This window comes from Euleptes europaea, chromosome 2 (assembly GCF_029931775.1).
Source record: "Euleptes europaea isolate rEulEur1 chromosome 2, rEulEur1.hap1, whole genome shotgun sequence".
NCBI classification, from domain to species: Eukaryota; Metazoa; Chordata; class Lepidosauria; order Squamata; family Sphaerodactylidae; genus Euleptes; species Euleptes europaea.
Window position 1 is genome coordinate 44,369,043 of NC_079313.1, and position 15,419 is coordinate 44,384,461.

The 15,419-nt window shown below is 43.7% G+C and overlaps 1 protein-coding gene across 1 annotated transcript in view; it reads right to left on the reverse strand.

Annotated features, from left to right (window-relative positions):
• Positions 1-15,419, reverse strand: part of F3 (coagulation factor III, tissue factor) — a 68,299-nt gene that overhangs the window by 7,344 nt on the left and 45,536 nt on the right. The window contains exons 2-3 of the mRNA XM_056844739.1: positions 5,187-5,298; positions 1,026-1,140 (exon numbers count right to left, since the gene is read on the reverse strand). Coding sequence (XP_056700717.1) covers positions 1,026-1,140; positions 5,187-5,298 — 227 coding nt within the window. The remainder of the gene's footprint in view (positions 1-1,025; positions 1,141-5,186; positions 5,299-15,419) is intronic.

The following is a 15,419-nucleotide window of genomic DNA, read 5'->3' on the forward strand; positions in this document are numbered from 1 at the left end:
CGGTTAAAGGAGGAAACTGAGTGAGACTTTGCTGCAGCAAAATAGAAGCAGCTGACATCCATGTAGACTGACTTTTCCCTTTTTTTTGCAGGTATTTAATGTGGGTGGGGTCACAGGCACAATCCAAAGGGCTCTCAGTCCAGGGCTCACAGTCTGCGACCTTGGCTTGCCATACCTGGATCAGCCCAGATTCATTTGTCCATTTTGTAATTTGGAACTCCCCCCCCCCCCGTGTGTCCCTTGTGTGTATGAGGGAGGGGAGAGCAGGCTAAAATGCTCAAATAAATAAAATATAGGCGAGTACAAAGCCATCATAAAATTGTGGACTTGCATCCTTATGCTAAGTGCAAAAAGAAATAAAACATCATTTAATTTAGGGTCAAATCCTATTTGAATTGTATGAAAACAGACTAACAAACCAAAATTTGAGGACAGGTGAACAGATCATGGAAATCAGAAAAAAAAAATTTTTACATGGAGAGGATAGCTTTGTACCCACGTAGACAAAAGGATCAGATCAAACAACTCCACAAATTTTACATTTGAGTGGGATTTTTGGTTTGTTTGTTTTGATTTTGCATATTAACAGCTCAGTGTTATTCAAATTAACCTGAAATCTCAAGATTACTCCCTGAACATTTCAATAAGATTTACTCCAAAGCTGTTCATCAAATTACAACCTTATAAAGAAGTCAGTCCTAATGAAACCCGTGGTGGCATTCTGATTATTTGACAGTGCAATCAAATTTCAATACCCTTTATTGGCATACCATCAAGCAGTTGATCAAATAAAACCAAAACTCTAAAATCATTTAACTTCTGCCCCTTAACAATTTCATCAAAAACATTAGCCACAGATTCAGTACAGTGTAATCTTAAATAAAACAACATCATTCTAAGCCTTGGATGGATTTAGAAGGTTATAACTCTGCTTAGGGTTGCACTATTTGTTTCTCAACCATTAAATAAGATTTTAAGTCAGTTAAGAAAAGAAACAGAAAACACACACCCCAAATGCAACTTACCCATCTATTTCAACAGTGTAAACATAATTTGATGGCTTGGGGTCCCATTCTAGTATTGTCTTAAAATTGATGGATGACCAAGTAATATTAACTGCCGTCTGTATATAGGACTCACCTTTAAACACAAAGTTGAGAGAACCAGTTTTAGTCAAGTGATACATAGCTAGTCCCATGTACAACAATATTTTGAGTGTGCTACAAATGACTAAGAATGAACATAAATAACAGACACATCCATTTAATTTTCAAGGCTTCTCCCAAAGAATCCTTGAAATTGTAGCTTAGTATTGAGAAATTCTGTTAGAGATCTCTCACACAGGACTACAGTTCTTGGATTTCTAAAGAAAATGCAAAGATGGTTTCGGGAGTTTGAGTTTTCAAGTGCTGATATACCCCAAGTATATCCACAAGATTATGTTTGAGGGAAATGTGCAGAACTGCTCTCACAGCTGCATCATGGCAAATTCTTTTTAAATGTTGAATATTTATAGAGCATTGGTTCTTGTAGGTTATCCGGGCTGTGTAACCGTGGTCTTGGAATTTTCTTTCCTGACGTTTCGCCAGCAACTGTGGCAGGCATCTTCAGAGTAGTAACACTGAAGGACAGTGTCTCTCAGTGTCAAGGGTGTAGGAAGAGTAATATATAGTCAGAAAGGGGTTGGGTTTGAGCTGAGTATTGTCCTGCAAAAGTATTGTCCTGTAAGTATCAAGATAATGTGCTAATGAGGGTATGGTATGTTAATATGGAACCATTGTATCCTGAAGTGATCTGTTAATGTGTGTAATCCAAAGCTAATCTGTATGGCTATTGTTGAATGTTGTCTTTGTCTGGAGGTTTTTCAGGGCAGGAAGCCAAGCCTTATTCATTCTTAAACTCTCCTCTTTTCTGTTAAAGTTGTGCTGATGTTTATGAATTTCAATGGCTTCTCTGTGCAATCTGACAAAATAGTTGGTAGAATTGTCCAGTCTTTCAGTGTCTTGGAATAAGACCCTGTGTCCTGTTTGTGTCAGTCCATGTTCAGCCACTGCTGATTTCTCAGGTTGGCCAAGTCTGCAGTATCTTTCATGTTCTTTTATCCTTGTTTGTATGCTGCGTTTTGTGGTCCCGATGTAAACTTCTCCACAGCTGCAAGGTATACGATATACTCCTGCAGAGTATATCGTATACCTTGCAGCTGTGCAGCTGTGGAGAAGTTTACATCGGGACCACAAAACGCAGCATACAAACAAGGATAAAAGAACATGAAAGATACTGCAGACTTGGCCAACCTGAGAAATCAGCAGTGGCTGAACATGGACTGACACAAACAGGACACAGGGTCTTATTCCAAGACACTGAAAGACTGGACAATTCTACCAACTATTTTGTCAGATTGCACAGAGAAGCCATTGAAATTCATAAACATCAGCACAACTTTAACAGAAAAGAGGAGAGTTTAAGAATGAATAAGGCTTGGCTTCCTGCCCTGAAAAACCTCCAGACAAAGACAACATTCAACAATAGCCATACAGATTAGCTTTGGATTACACACATTAACAGATCACTTCAGGATACAATGGTTCCATATTAACATACCATACCCTCATTAGCACATTATCTTGATACTTACAGGACAATACTTTTGCAGGACAATACTCAGCTCAAACCCAACCCCTTTCTGACTATATATTACTCTTCCTACACCCTTGACACTGAGAGACACTGTCCTTCAGTGTTACTACTCTGAAGATGCCTGCCACAGTTGCTGGCGAAACGTCAGGAAAGAAAATTCCAAGACCACGGTTACACAGCCCGGATAACCTACAAGAACCAATGAACTCTGACCGTGAAAGCCTTCGACAATATTTATAGAGCACTTCTTTTCTTCTGCTCCAGTTCCAGTTAGATTTCTTTTCAATGCATCACATTTGTATTCTCCTCACAAACACATGTATGCAACAACACTGCCTTATTCTGGGAATCATGTGTCATTTCCTTCAGGTCAGATCTTAAGCCTTTTATCCTTCCACAACTAAAGCAATTAATAAATTGGCTTCCCAATGCAATAATTGTGTGTGTGTGTAAAGTGCTGTCAAGTCACAGCCGACTTATGGCAACCCCTTTTGGGGGGGGGGTTCATGGCAAGAGACTAACAGAGGTGGTTTGCCAGTGCCTTCCTCTGCACAGCAACCTTGGTATTCCTTGGTGGTCTCCCATCCAAATACTAACCAGGGCCGACCCTGCTTAGCTTCTGAGATCTCACGAGATCAGGCTAGTCTGGGCCATCCAGGTCAGGGCAATGCAATAATTAGGAACAATTATTGAGATTTTGCTTATTCTTTAACTATAGCCAAATTTCATCTGCTATGGGGGATGGGGAATTAGCTAAATATGAAGCACTTTAATCTGCAGCTGCATTTATTTCACAATGTATGTACCATATACATTTATTTCACCAGTCTTGATTTAAGCTTTTTTAAAGTACCGTATATTGAAAAGTATATACATATTTAAAGGTATCAATTTTGTTAATTCTCCTTTGCAATCTTTCTCTCAATATTAATTCATAGATAATGTGCATTGTTCTCTGAAATATTATGAGAATCTCTTATAACACAACTTTATCATATTCACCATAACCATAACATTGCACAGATGTATGTACTGTTAAAGTTACACAACATCCACAGTAAACTGTTGAAGTTACACAACATCCTCAGCAAAGCAGTGACATTCTGACTTAATTTCTTCACAGAAGAACAGGCCACAATGTCCACCTTCAAGACATTCTAACCAGCCAAATCCACATATTTCAAATGGATAAATAAAAATGTAGCCATGGACCTATCAAATAATTCACTTCCAGTGCTTGTTCTGGGAAATAAATGATTTTTAAGAGACCAGAACCCTTAAGGCAGGGGTGTCAAACAGAAGGCCCGAGGGCCAGATCCAACCCTTGAGAGCTCTTATCCGGCTCACCGAGGCAGCCCTCCCGCTCTCAATCTGGGCTGGCGAGGCATGGCCCGGCCCAACCAAGTGACATTTATGTCTTATCTCGCCCTTGTAACAATTGACTTCGACACCCCTGACAGAAGGCATCCAAGCGAATCAAGGTCACAGGGTCATACATAAAAAGGACTGCGTCCAAATTATCCCGCGAGCCACAAAACCTCCAAAGGATCTGTGTTCTGAGCACCTTCAGGAAATAAACTAGTGAGGGACGAAACTAGCCAAGGCACCTAGTTTCGAGAGGCATCCCAATCCACAAAACCGACAAGTCATGGACAGCTAGACAGCCACTCTCCCAAGCGTATCCCAGGCTGCAAACCTATTTAGGTGCAGCGTCATCCCTTCAAAGTGGGTTCTTTAGGAACTGGTGCCAATCATTCCATCGAGTTCTGCCTGGCGTGGGAATTCGGTCGGCTTGGATGCCTCGAAACACGCGTCCGAAGCCATCTCCACGGCTCTAAAGGAAGTCTCCTAAATGTTGCTCTTTGAGGAGAGCATCTCTGACACATTCCCGTTTTTGCGCAACAGTTTCTGTTTATGGGAGTTCCGGCTTTCACGCCCGCCAACCCACACACCCCTATTTGGAAAGAGCCGCCGCCGCCGCGCGCGAAAAGGAAAGGGTCCTTCCCTCGCGGGCAGATCTTCAGCGCTGAGGACCCGATAATAAACTCCATTTATTCATGGGAGGTTTTGCCTCGGAGTTGCCACTCTAGACGCACTTCCCCCCCATCCATATTCTCAAAACTCAACAATAAGCCCCCATGCAGAGTTTTGAGAATTCGGATGGGGGAAAGGTGCATCTAGAGAGTGGCAAATCCAAGGCAAAACCTTCCATGAATAATACTTTATCAAAATATTATTTTGATAAATACCAAATTTTGTGTCCAGCGTTTTAATCTTATCCTCTTTGGAGGGGGGGGGGAGGGAAACGCCTCCAAACCCACACCAGGGCGCTGCCTTGAAAAGCAAAGGCAACCGCGTCGAATTCAGCGGCGGCGAAGTCCTAGGTGGGGGGAAGGCCTTTTTGTCCCGTGTTTGTTTCCCGAGGGAGCCGACTGCGCGGGAAAGCCTCCCTCCTCCAATGACCCGCGGGAACAGGTGGTCTCTGCCCGCGAGCTCAGTTCCCCCGAGGCGAACCCACGAGGCGCCGCTTCCTCGCGCCGGACACTCACCTGAGCTGGGTCGCAGCTGGAAAAGCAGGGCGCACAGGAGCAGCGCTGGGTTCCCGGAGGCGGCGGCCGCCGCCATGTCGCCTAATGCTGGGAAATTCACAAAGCTCACCCCCTGCCAGAAAATATTTGTGTTCGTCTTCAAGGTGCTACCGGACTCTTGCCCTTGTCTGCTAACGCTGGGAAAGACGCACTGGAGAGAAAGGGGGCGGGGAGGCGCTGGCGGCGCGCGCCTAGACGGAGGCGCAAAGACTTGTTGCGAGGGATGTGTGCAAGAACCCAGGACGCGTCGATGTTATAAGCGCCAGCCCCCAGGGAAGTCCAGACAAAAGGCTGGCGGGGTGGTGGTGGGGGGCTGAGTCACCGGCTCTGAGTCAACTCCCGCCCGGCAGAGCCGCTCCTTCTCTCCTCCGACGGGGAACCCAGGTGAGCTGCGGGGCGGTTTGCCGGGCTGCTTCTGCCACAGGCAGAGGAGGAGGAGGAGGAGGAAGCTGCAAAGGGCTGGCAATCGGCTGCGTAGGGATGAGGCGAGCCGAAGGCGCGGACGGCTCGCGACCCCCGGGAGCGGGGAGGGAGCACGCGCCCCGCCCCGCCTTGGCCGTTTCCATAAGTGGCTGAGAAAGGACACGACCCCGAAGCCACGAAAGCTGCAGCCTGGGAGTGGGGGTGGGGGAGGAGGGGGAGGATTAGGACCAACAGCCAGAGTCGTTTCATATCCTTTTTTTTTTAATAATATAAAACAAAATAAACAAATACAATAATAACAAAAAATACAAGAAAATACAAAAGAGTATCAATTATAATTATACAAAGTTATAAAATTCAACAAAGCAAAAATACCCTTTCGACCCTCCACCCACCTTAAAGTGACCCATCACCTGACTTCCGCAGAAGTGCCTAAACAGTTTTGAAAATTGTTAATAGTAATAATAGAAAAGTAAGTAAACTTGAAAATATTGTCGAAGGCTATATTTGAGTTAGTGAGTTATAGAAACTTGTTTCTATAACTCACTAACTAAAATAGTAAAATCTCTTTTTGCCCGTTTATCCCAATATGTGATGGCCTTTGCCCAAGTTTTTTTGAATTCTTCCATATCATTTCCGTGTAGGAATCCTGCTAATTTGGCCATCCTCATATACATCCATAATTTCCCTCTCCAGTCACGAATTGAAGGTTTATTAGAGTCGTTTCATATCCGAGCCAGGGAAATCTCTTGGGTGTCTCCCTACACCCGGTCATTAAAAAAGGGGGGAGTGGCAGTTGACCTCCTGTATCGTCTGTTCCTAAAATATTCTGGTTTCTTTAACGTCATCTGGGAAGGGAAAGGGAAAAGCCTATCTGACATTTAAGGCGTCATGACCTAATTACAAAAGAGATCTCTCACACTTTGGATGCAGAGCAGGTCTTCTAATCATAGACAGGTGTGGCACACTTTTAAAGTCATCCTCAAGGCTGCATCTTCAGTATGCAGGTCACGGAACTGGAGAAAGCCAATCTGTGCTACATGCGTACTTGAGGCAAGGACAAATCCTAGAGACACATACACATTCAAATCCTTGTTGAAGTTGGAAATCGTTGGGCGATTTCATTCTTTACTTCTCAACCTAAGCTTCTTCATGCGTTCTTGTAAAAATAGCCTCTTTCAGGGAGGAGTGTCAGTGAGAAATCTGACATTCATGATGTGGTGGTGCATGTAATAATGGTTTTTCACTGTGATGATGCAGATGTTAGGTTGTTGGTCTGCTGAATATTTTTGTTTTTAAAAATGTGCAACAAGTAAGAACTTCAGATACTGGTGTCTGTGGAAGTAATAAAACTTTTACGATGTTGTTGTTATTCTTGATGTGTCCAAATGTGGAGTTGTCCATTTACACAATTAGAACTTTTTCATAGCTGCTGCCTTACCACCACCAATCTGCTAGTACCTTCAGTTGTTAAAAGGCATATCATTAAAGAGGGGGAATCAATTTGAGATTTATGAGTTGAGATTTACTACTTGGGTGTCCCTGTATGACTAGTTCCTGCCCTTGAACCTAGCTAATCTTGCAATTAGTTCATGTGATCATTTTACAATAAATGCCCCTAACTGCACAAGAGCAAAAAGTTGGCAATTTTTTTTTTTTGCAGGTTTACTTAAGCCTTTTATGCATGGTCTGTTTCAGGGGGATCTGCTGCACAGTATATGCAGTTGAATTCTGAAAACACCATGCACAGGGGCTTCCTCCCCCAAGAAATTCCAAGAGTACCTTGTGATCAATTATGCATGGGGATGCATAATTGATCACAAGCAAAAATACCGAGCTTCTGAACCATGCAGGAGTTCCTCCCCCCGAAAATGCTGCTTTGTAATTGGCTGTGGTGTATTTTGTTTAAATATGTCACCAGCCCCTCAGCAGGATTCCTTTGATCTGAACCGAGTGGCCATTTTACAGCCAAAGCAGAGAAGGACAACTCCCTCCAACGAACTTGTTTCTGGTGGTTTCAATGCAGGGTTCATAAGAACACAAAAGCACTTGTATGGTCATTTGTGACCATTTCATCATTCCATCAGGCACCCGGCTGCCCTCCTTCTTCCCTTGCCACTTATTTCTCTTTGGATTGAGGGGCTAGTAGTTGCACCGTGTGGGATTGGGATGGGGGAAGGAGAAAAAAAGGGCCTGGGAGCTCCATCCCAGAAGAAGCCTTGGATGTGTGCAGACCGGCAAGGGGGCATCTGCCCCAATCCAGATTTCCCCATGCCTGCCCCCTTTGGCATTGTTGCCTTCTTCTCGAGTCTCCTACAAACACACACACACACACACACACACCTTCCTGTCCCTGCTCTTCATCTTTCCAAGCCGGTTGAACACATGTCAGTATTGGGGGGGGAGGCTGATCCTCCTCTGACTCCTTTCCTCCAGCACCCTGAGACTCAGGGAGTTACCGTACTTTGTATTCCCAGCGATGTATTAAGAGTTTGAAAATGTTATAAAAACATCGCTTTAAAAGGGTTTTTGGATACCACAGCTTATAAATGGTTGGAAGACGTCCTCATAGCTAAAGGGGCCAAAGTGCGAACAGTATTTTTTATAACGTTTTCAAACTCTTAATACAACGGTGGGAATACATAGAAAGTGCGAACAGTATTTTTTATAACATTTTCAAACTCTTAATACATTGCTGGGAATACAAGTGCAGTAACTCCCTCAGAAGCTCTTTTGGAGAGGAAGGGGGGAAAGTCTTCAGTTGGACTTATTCCAACTATATTCTGCAATTGGAACCTTGCTAGTGCACTCACAAACGGCTTAGAGGGGAGGGGTTGGATGAGGGGGACAGATGCATGAGAGGGAGAAGCAAGAAGGAGGAAGGGGAGAGAAACTCAAAGTGACAAGCGGGCACAGGAATGGCTTTCCAGTTGGGATTGAGGCAGACTTTAAACTCAGGATAAAACAGCATCCTGAAAACCTGAGGAAACTGCGCCAGGAGAGTGAGGTGACTTCTGAAGGTCGGAAAATTCATGCATAATTAAAACAAAGCCCCAAAGTAGTGGAGGGGGGGTGTTGACCGCAATGGGAACAACCCATGCATAGAAGGTCTTAGAGAATGTATATGACTGTGCAGGAGCAAAAACGGGACAAATTTTGAATCTGTGGTTGATGAATATATTTATACGATCTGAAGAGAAACCAGAGTATGAATGAATGATGAATAGATCACTTTAATTTTCTAGCTATGACCTGAAAAAATGCATGCCTATTCTCTGGTAAATGAAAGGTTTAGTCTGCGGACTGTGCAAATGCAATTATGGCCACAAGTTGTAATTTATTTGTTACTTATTACAAAGCCACAGCCTGTCTCCGTAGTATAAGTGGTGCAGTGCAGGAGCAAAAATGCTTGACACAGTGCTCAAGACAAATTTTAATAGAAAATTCAAGACGACCCAGTCAGAAGCTTGCTTCGTGTTTGAGTAAAGGAGTTTAATCAAGGTAAACTCATCTGACGATCATGCTTGTGTCAACGTTATTGGCGTCCTTGAAATTTTATTGCCATTGTACAGAACTATCTGATGTAATGGAACATGTCTCCTCTCAATTGTATGTACAGAAAAGGTTGCTTACAGATGCAATCCACTGCACAGTTTGGTTAAATCCTATTGAATAGTTGAGGATTATAGCCCTAGTCACTTAAGGTTAGCCTAACTAATACTTCAGAGTGTGCTTCTCAGACACGAATTGAATGTGTTCAAGAAGGAATTAAGTAAGCATACTTATCAGCCTGAGGACACAAACTGCTGGTTCACTAAAGCAGAAAGTACAAACTGAATTTACAATTTATGACAACTAATCAAATTCAGATGCATTTATTCAGCCCTGTACAGACCTTTCATACCATCTCAGAGCACAAACATTAGCAGTACTATCCTAAGCGCAGTTACAGCATTCTAAGCCCATTAACCTCAATGGGTGTAGAAGGGCGCCACTCCGCTTAGGATGGTACTGTAGGCAATTGAATACCATAAAGCAGAGTTTCGCAGGAAGACTGAGCCTCTGTGGTTTAATGTGAATCATGAATTCAAAATCTGTGTCATTTGATTTCAAAGATATGCTCACAACAGCTCTATTTGATATGAAAATTTAGTAATATTATAAAACATAAACAGGGTAGATGTTAAGGCATATTAACTAAACATATTAGTAATTGATGAAATTTTAATGCTGGCCAGTTACAGTGCAATCCTAAATAGAGTTACTCCTTTCTAAGTCCATCAAAATCAATGAGCTTAGATACAGACTTGGACTGGGTGCACCTGTGCTTAAAAACTTGTTTAGTACAGTTTCATGGAGCCAAAAGACTTTATTTTAGGATTAAATAGGGTTTGGATGTACATATAATCATGAACTGTGCTTAGAAGTGGTGGGGAAGGAATCTTAGGGTGGGGTGCTGAACAACAGAGAATGAGGGTGAGACTACACATTTGCTCAGCCTTTTTCTCATCCCTTTACTATGGTCACTAGCTTTCAGTGTTATATCTGCACCAGCCATTACAAGAAAGTACATCCTTGTTTCTGACTGAAGGGCAGGCATTTATTCTGTGTAAGTTACCTTTTATTGCATCTCATTAAAAATATGGTAAGAATCAATCTTAGTCAAAACACTTGTTCAGAAATATGCTCATTTCTAATCCTGGCTTTTAGCATTCTAATTTTGGAAACCAATTCTGTATATAAGCCACGCTAATTAGCCATCTCAATTCAAGTACTCCCCCAGACAGAACCAGTTCAGACCTGGATTTACTCCTGTTCCTTGGGGGAACTGTGATCACTCCTGCAAATATCTGGTATGATAACTTCAACTTTCAAATGCATTCCAGGTTTGTTCACAGAGGAAAATATTCCTTTGGCAGTAACTTGAAACTGCTTACCTGCAGTATTTATGCAGCTAGGGCTACCAAGCACAGCATTGGCAACCATTGGGAGATGAAGGAGGTGGGGACATATGCTGTTGCGGGGGGAATGACTGGTGTTCCCTCCTTGATGACGTAACTTCTGATGCATTAAAGTGCATTCCTGAGGTGGGGGGCTGAAAGTTCTCTGGAGGCGGCGTGACCCCGCTGCCAGTGTAAGTGGCCTCTTATCACGGAATAAGAGACACTTATGCTGGCACCATGGGCAGTTCCATTGGCACCTGGGCGCCGCAGAGCTGCATGCCGCTCCTCTGATGCCACAGTCTCTCTGGGACCTAAATCCTGGAAGAGAGATGTGGCGCCGGCATGGGGGGTGGGGTTTCCTGGGGCATTCCCAGGGGTGGAGCTGATGGTAGTAAGCTTCCAAAGCCCCTCCAGCCCGGGAACACCCCCTCCAGCAACAGCATTGCTGTGCCAAGTTTTTCCTGGCATGGCATCACTGTTTTCTATGTGGGGGAATCCCATTGTCTTTGTTTTAAAAAGGCTTTTTAAAGCCTTGCGACAGCTGGGGAGCTTCTTTGGAGGTGCCACAGCAGCACCTTGGCTATGCTATGCCCAGCCGCCACAAGGCTTAGATATGAGCTATTAGAAGTGATGTCATTGCACTGATGGTGATGCTATAGCGTTTGCCCAAAACTCTATGGTTTAACCATAGTGTTTGGGGTGAATGCTAGAGTGTCACCCAACATGGTGGTCACTTCTGGGTCATGCCGCAGATTGTCATCATGCTGGGAACACCAGTTTTGCCTGCCATTTTCCTCCTGCTGCCCTCCGGCAGCAGCAGTGGGCAGAAATCTCCTGCAATCAGCTAGCTTGTGGTAACCCCGCCAGTATATGGTTAGTTTTCCTAGTGGGACAAATAGATTCTTAGGTTCATTGCAGTTTGGAAAATAGTGCACCAGGGTCCTAGATCAAATCAGACTACTTGTGTCTGAAAAGCACAGAACTTCTAGACCACATTTGTTGTCCAGACCCAGGGACGGACCCAGGAAAATATAATGTGTAGTTAGTCCTCAGTGTATTGGCTTACAGGGATGTACTTGGAACTTAAAAATGGTGCTGGAGCTTGAGTAACATGACTGGTCCCTGTCTTTCTCAAATCTGCTTTGCTGCTAACTTTTGGGAAAGATCACAGTAAAGCCTTGATGGCTGCTGGGTGGATGAGAAAATCTGGATTTTCTGACCTACATAGCAACCATTTCCCCAGACTGTGTCCCTGCAGCAGCCATTGTCTCCCCCTGCTACTTGAAGGCTTTTTCATTTTTAAAATCAGCACCAGAATTATCGTTAGACTATTGTAACAATATGTGTACCAGGTTCTCTGAATTCTCAGCATTCGGTTTTTTAAAAGTAAGGTCTTTTATGCATGGGTGCTTTGACTCATGGTCACCCCCGGACTGAATTGCAGTTATGCATGAGTTTTACGTCCCTCGGAGTTGACCTCGCAACCACCCCGCACTCTCTCCGGGTCTTCCTGATGCTCTATTAACGCAATTCTTAGTTCTTCTCCAAGATCAACCTGGGTCAAATCATCGCCATTACTGTGCATAAGCCAAAGCACTGGTCTCTCTATCCACGCCCTCCCACACCTATTCTCGTGTTTCCTCCTCCCACTCCTTCTCCAGCCAGCCTTCAGCCATCCTCTCCATGAAGCCCCAGGAAGCCATTGATACCAGAGAGGTAAGCAGCTATGCCGTTGCTTACTTCTCCGGGCATTCTCTGCCAGTTTTTTTTCTTTTGATATGATGATTTATTTGTTAATTTCATTAAAATATAATTATACAGTAGCTTCTGTGATCTGACGAGATCAGGCTAGCCTGGGCTATCTAGGCCAGGGCCAACAAAAGCTTAGTTTTTACTAATGTAATGCTAGGTAATCATTAAACTTAATCTTGGTAATTATAGAGCGGTGTGGCTCTTCACATGCCAAATGTGGCTCTTCAGAGCACCATTTAGGGTTGCTAACTCCAATTTGGAAAATTCCTGGAAATTTGGGGGTGGAGTCTGGGGAAGTGCAGGGTTTGGGGAGGAACCTCAGTGGGGTATAATGCCATAGAGTTCATTTTCCATGGGAACTGATGTCTGTTGCCTGGAAATCAATTGTAATACCAGGAGATCTCCAGGTCCCACTGGAGGCTGGCAATCCTAGTAGCATCCCCCAGTGTGGCACTTGCCCCATGTTCCAGGAAGGTGGGTAAGGCCATTGCCCAGTGCAGCTTGTGATTGGCTGGTGGCTTCCACCTTGAAACAGCCACAGATAGAGTGACCAGAAGATGGGAAAGCTGTCACTCACCATGAGCTCCATACTATGGGTGAGAGTAAAGGGCCTGTTCTCTCCAACAACTGCACACCCTTCTCTGCACCCTCTGTGTTCTAATCCAAGCACCTAGTGGCTTCCAGGAGGATAGTAAGCAGAGAAGAGACAGTAAAGCCACCACCACCATGGCAGTCATCAAGAAAAAAATCAAGCTGGCCACATTGGGGTGGGGATGGTTTTACCAGCTCCCATCCTGTCTTACTCTCTCACTAGAGCTTTTGTGCCTCATGATGAGGATAGAGAGAGAGAGAATTTATTTTTATTTATTCTTTTATGTCCCATTTTTCTCATTGATCAGGATCCAAACAAATTTTTCACATGCTTCTTTCTTCCCTCCTGCATTTAATCCTCACATTAACAACCTTGTGACGATAGGTTAGGCTAAGAGATTATAATGGGCCAAAGTTCACCAGGTGAGCTTCGAGTGGGGATTTGAACCCAGTCATCCCAGATCCTAGTCTGACACTCTAACCACTACACCATGCCAGGCTGAGAAATAATTACAGGGCATACAGGCTTCTCACAGTAGGAGCCTGCTCCACTTGTGCAGAAAAGTTTCACAAAGCTGCTGGCTGGATCAGACCAGACTTCTATAGTGGGAAAACTGGAACCCTTTACTCCCCTTGCTGCCTCCTCTGTCTCTCCATGGCATGAGGCAGAGTAGGCTTGGCCATGCCACTTTGCCAAGGAGAGAACATGATCAAAATATGCTGCAGAATGAAGTTGAATTCTAACCCATAAAACAGCAAGAACACCCATCTTTGGTGATGTTAGAGTTCAACATGAAGGGAACTTCTATGGAAGTGTTTATTTTTTAACATCTGAATGAGTAAAGAATTCTGGAGAACTTGAAAGCTTGCACCCACAACGGGGGTGGGGGTACCACTGGGAAACCCCTCCATTCTTGTGCTACCCAGTTTGCTGTGTTAGAGTAAGAGGGATGGGTATGCAGAACTGGACTGAAGTGTCTCCCTTAGTGCAAGATCACTAAGAGAGGGATGGCCCATGGGCAGCCTTCATTATTTAATTCTATTTATTATTTATTTCACAAAATTTAAATCCTGTTTTATGCTCAGCAAGTCTCCAAAACGGTCAGGGCTAGTTAATTACAAATGCACATGGGATATATGTACACAGCCCATGAGCAGGCTAGTTTAAAAGTAATCCCTTCTCTAAACGGAACACGGGAGATGGAGCCTTTAGTCCCTAATGTCTCTGACAGCTACATTTGTACCAATTCCCATGATTCTTTAGGTAGACAACTTGTATACATATACACTTTAATATGGGTTATGGCCTCTAACAATGTGCTTCCACCCCAGCCAATTAAGGTACTCTTCAAGGCACAAGCTCTAAAAAATGACTTCTGTTTTTGGCAGTGCAAGCTCATCTGCACACGTTTCAGTCCTGTGGCTAGAACAAGAGCTAATGAAAAATAACTCAAGTAGAAGTTCACCTATAACTGCCAACAAAATAAAAGAACCTTATGTGATCTCTGCAAAAAGAGTCATCTCAATGAATGGATGGGTAGGACTTCTCTTACATATGGGCCCCTGGGTAAAAGGTAAAAGTAGTCCCCTGTGCAAGCACCGGGTCATTACTAACCCATGGAGTGATGACGTTGACTAGGCAGACTATGTTTACAGGGTGGTTTGCCATTGCCTTCCGCAATTGTCTACACTTTACCTCCAGTAAGCTGGGTACTCATTTTACCAACCTCAGAAGAATGGAAGGTGAGTCAACCTTGAGCCAGCTTCCTGAAACCGACTTAGTCGGGATCAAACTCAGGTCGTGAGCAGACCTGAGTACTGCAGTTTACCACTTTGCGCCACAGGGCCCCTGGGAGGATGGAGCAAATACACCAGCAGCTTGCTATAACCAATTTGTTAATGCTTTGCTGATAAATCACTCACATCTGATCCACTTTGGGTTCGACATTACCAATAAAGATACTGGATGTTCTTGAGACTTCTGTCATTCATGCTGAATAGATAATTTCTACTTAATCCCGCCTGTAAAGATATGAACAAAATGCTTGGCTGTCTGAAACCCACCATATGTTCATCATGCCTGAAAAAGAAATTAAGATTAATGAATGTATAGGTCTCAGCTCAGATTATTCTTAATTTGGAATTCTAAAGTAATCAAAATTGAGAAATGCCATTAAAAATGAAAATCCTTTGACATTCTTCATTTCCTTTCTATCATGGACTAGAAAATGTCACTACTCAGTCAGGCACTGGTTCCGAAGAAGAATGTGGAATGCCTGCAGCCCTGTTCATGCCTAGACAAGTTCTTTAGTGTTTGTTCCAAAGCTGTGTCCCCAGCAAGCCACTTCTTTAGATTTTAATCCTTCAGCAGTCCTTTTCATCAGCATTTTTTTCACATTATTGAATACTTTGTGGCTTGGGCTTGTGTTTGAAAAAAACATTACGTTCAAAAGTTCAAGGAGTATTTGGTTGATTACCCCATTTG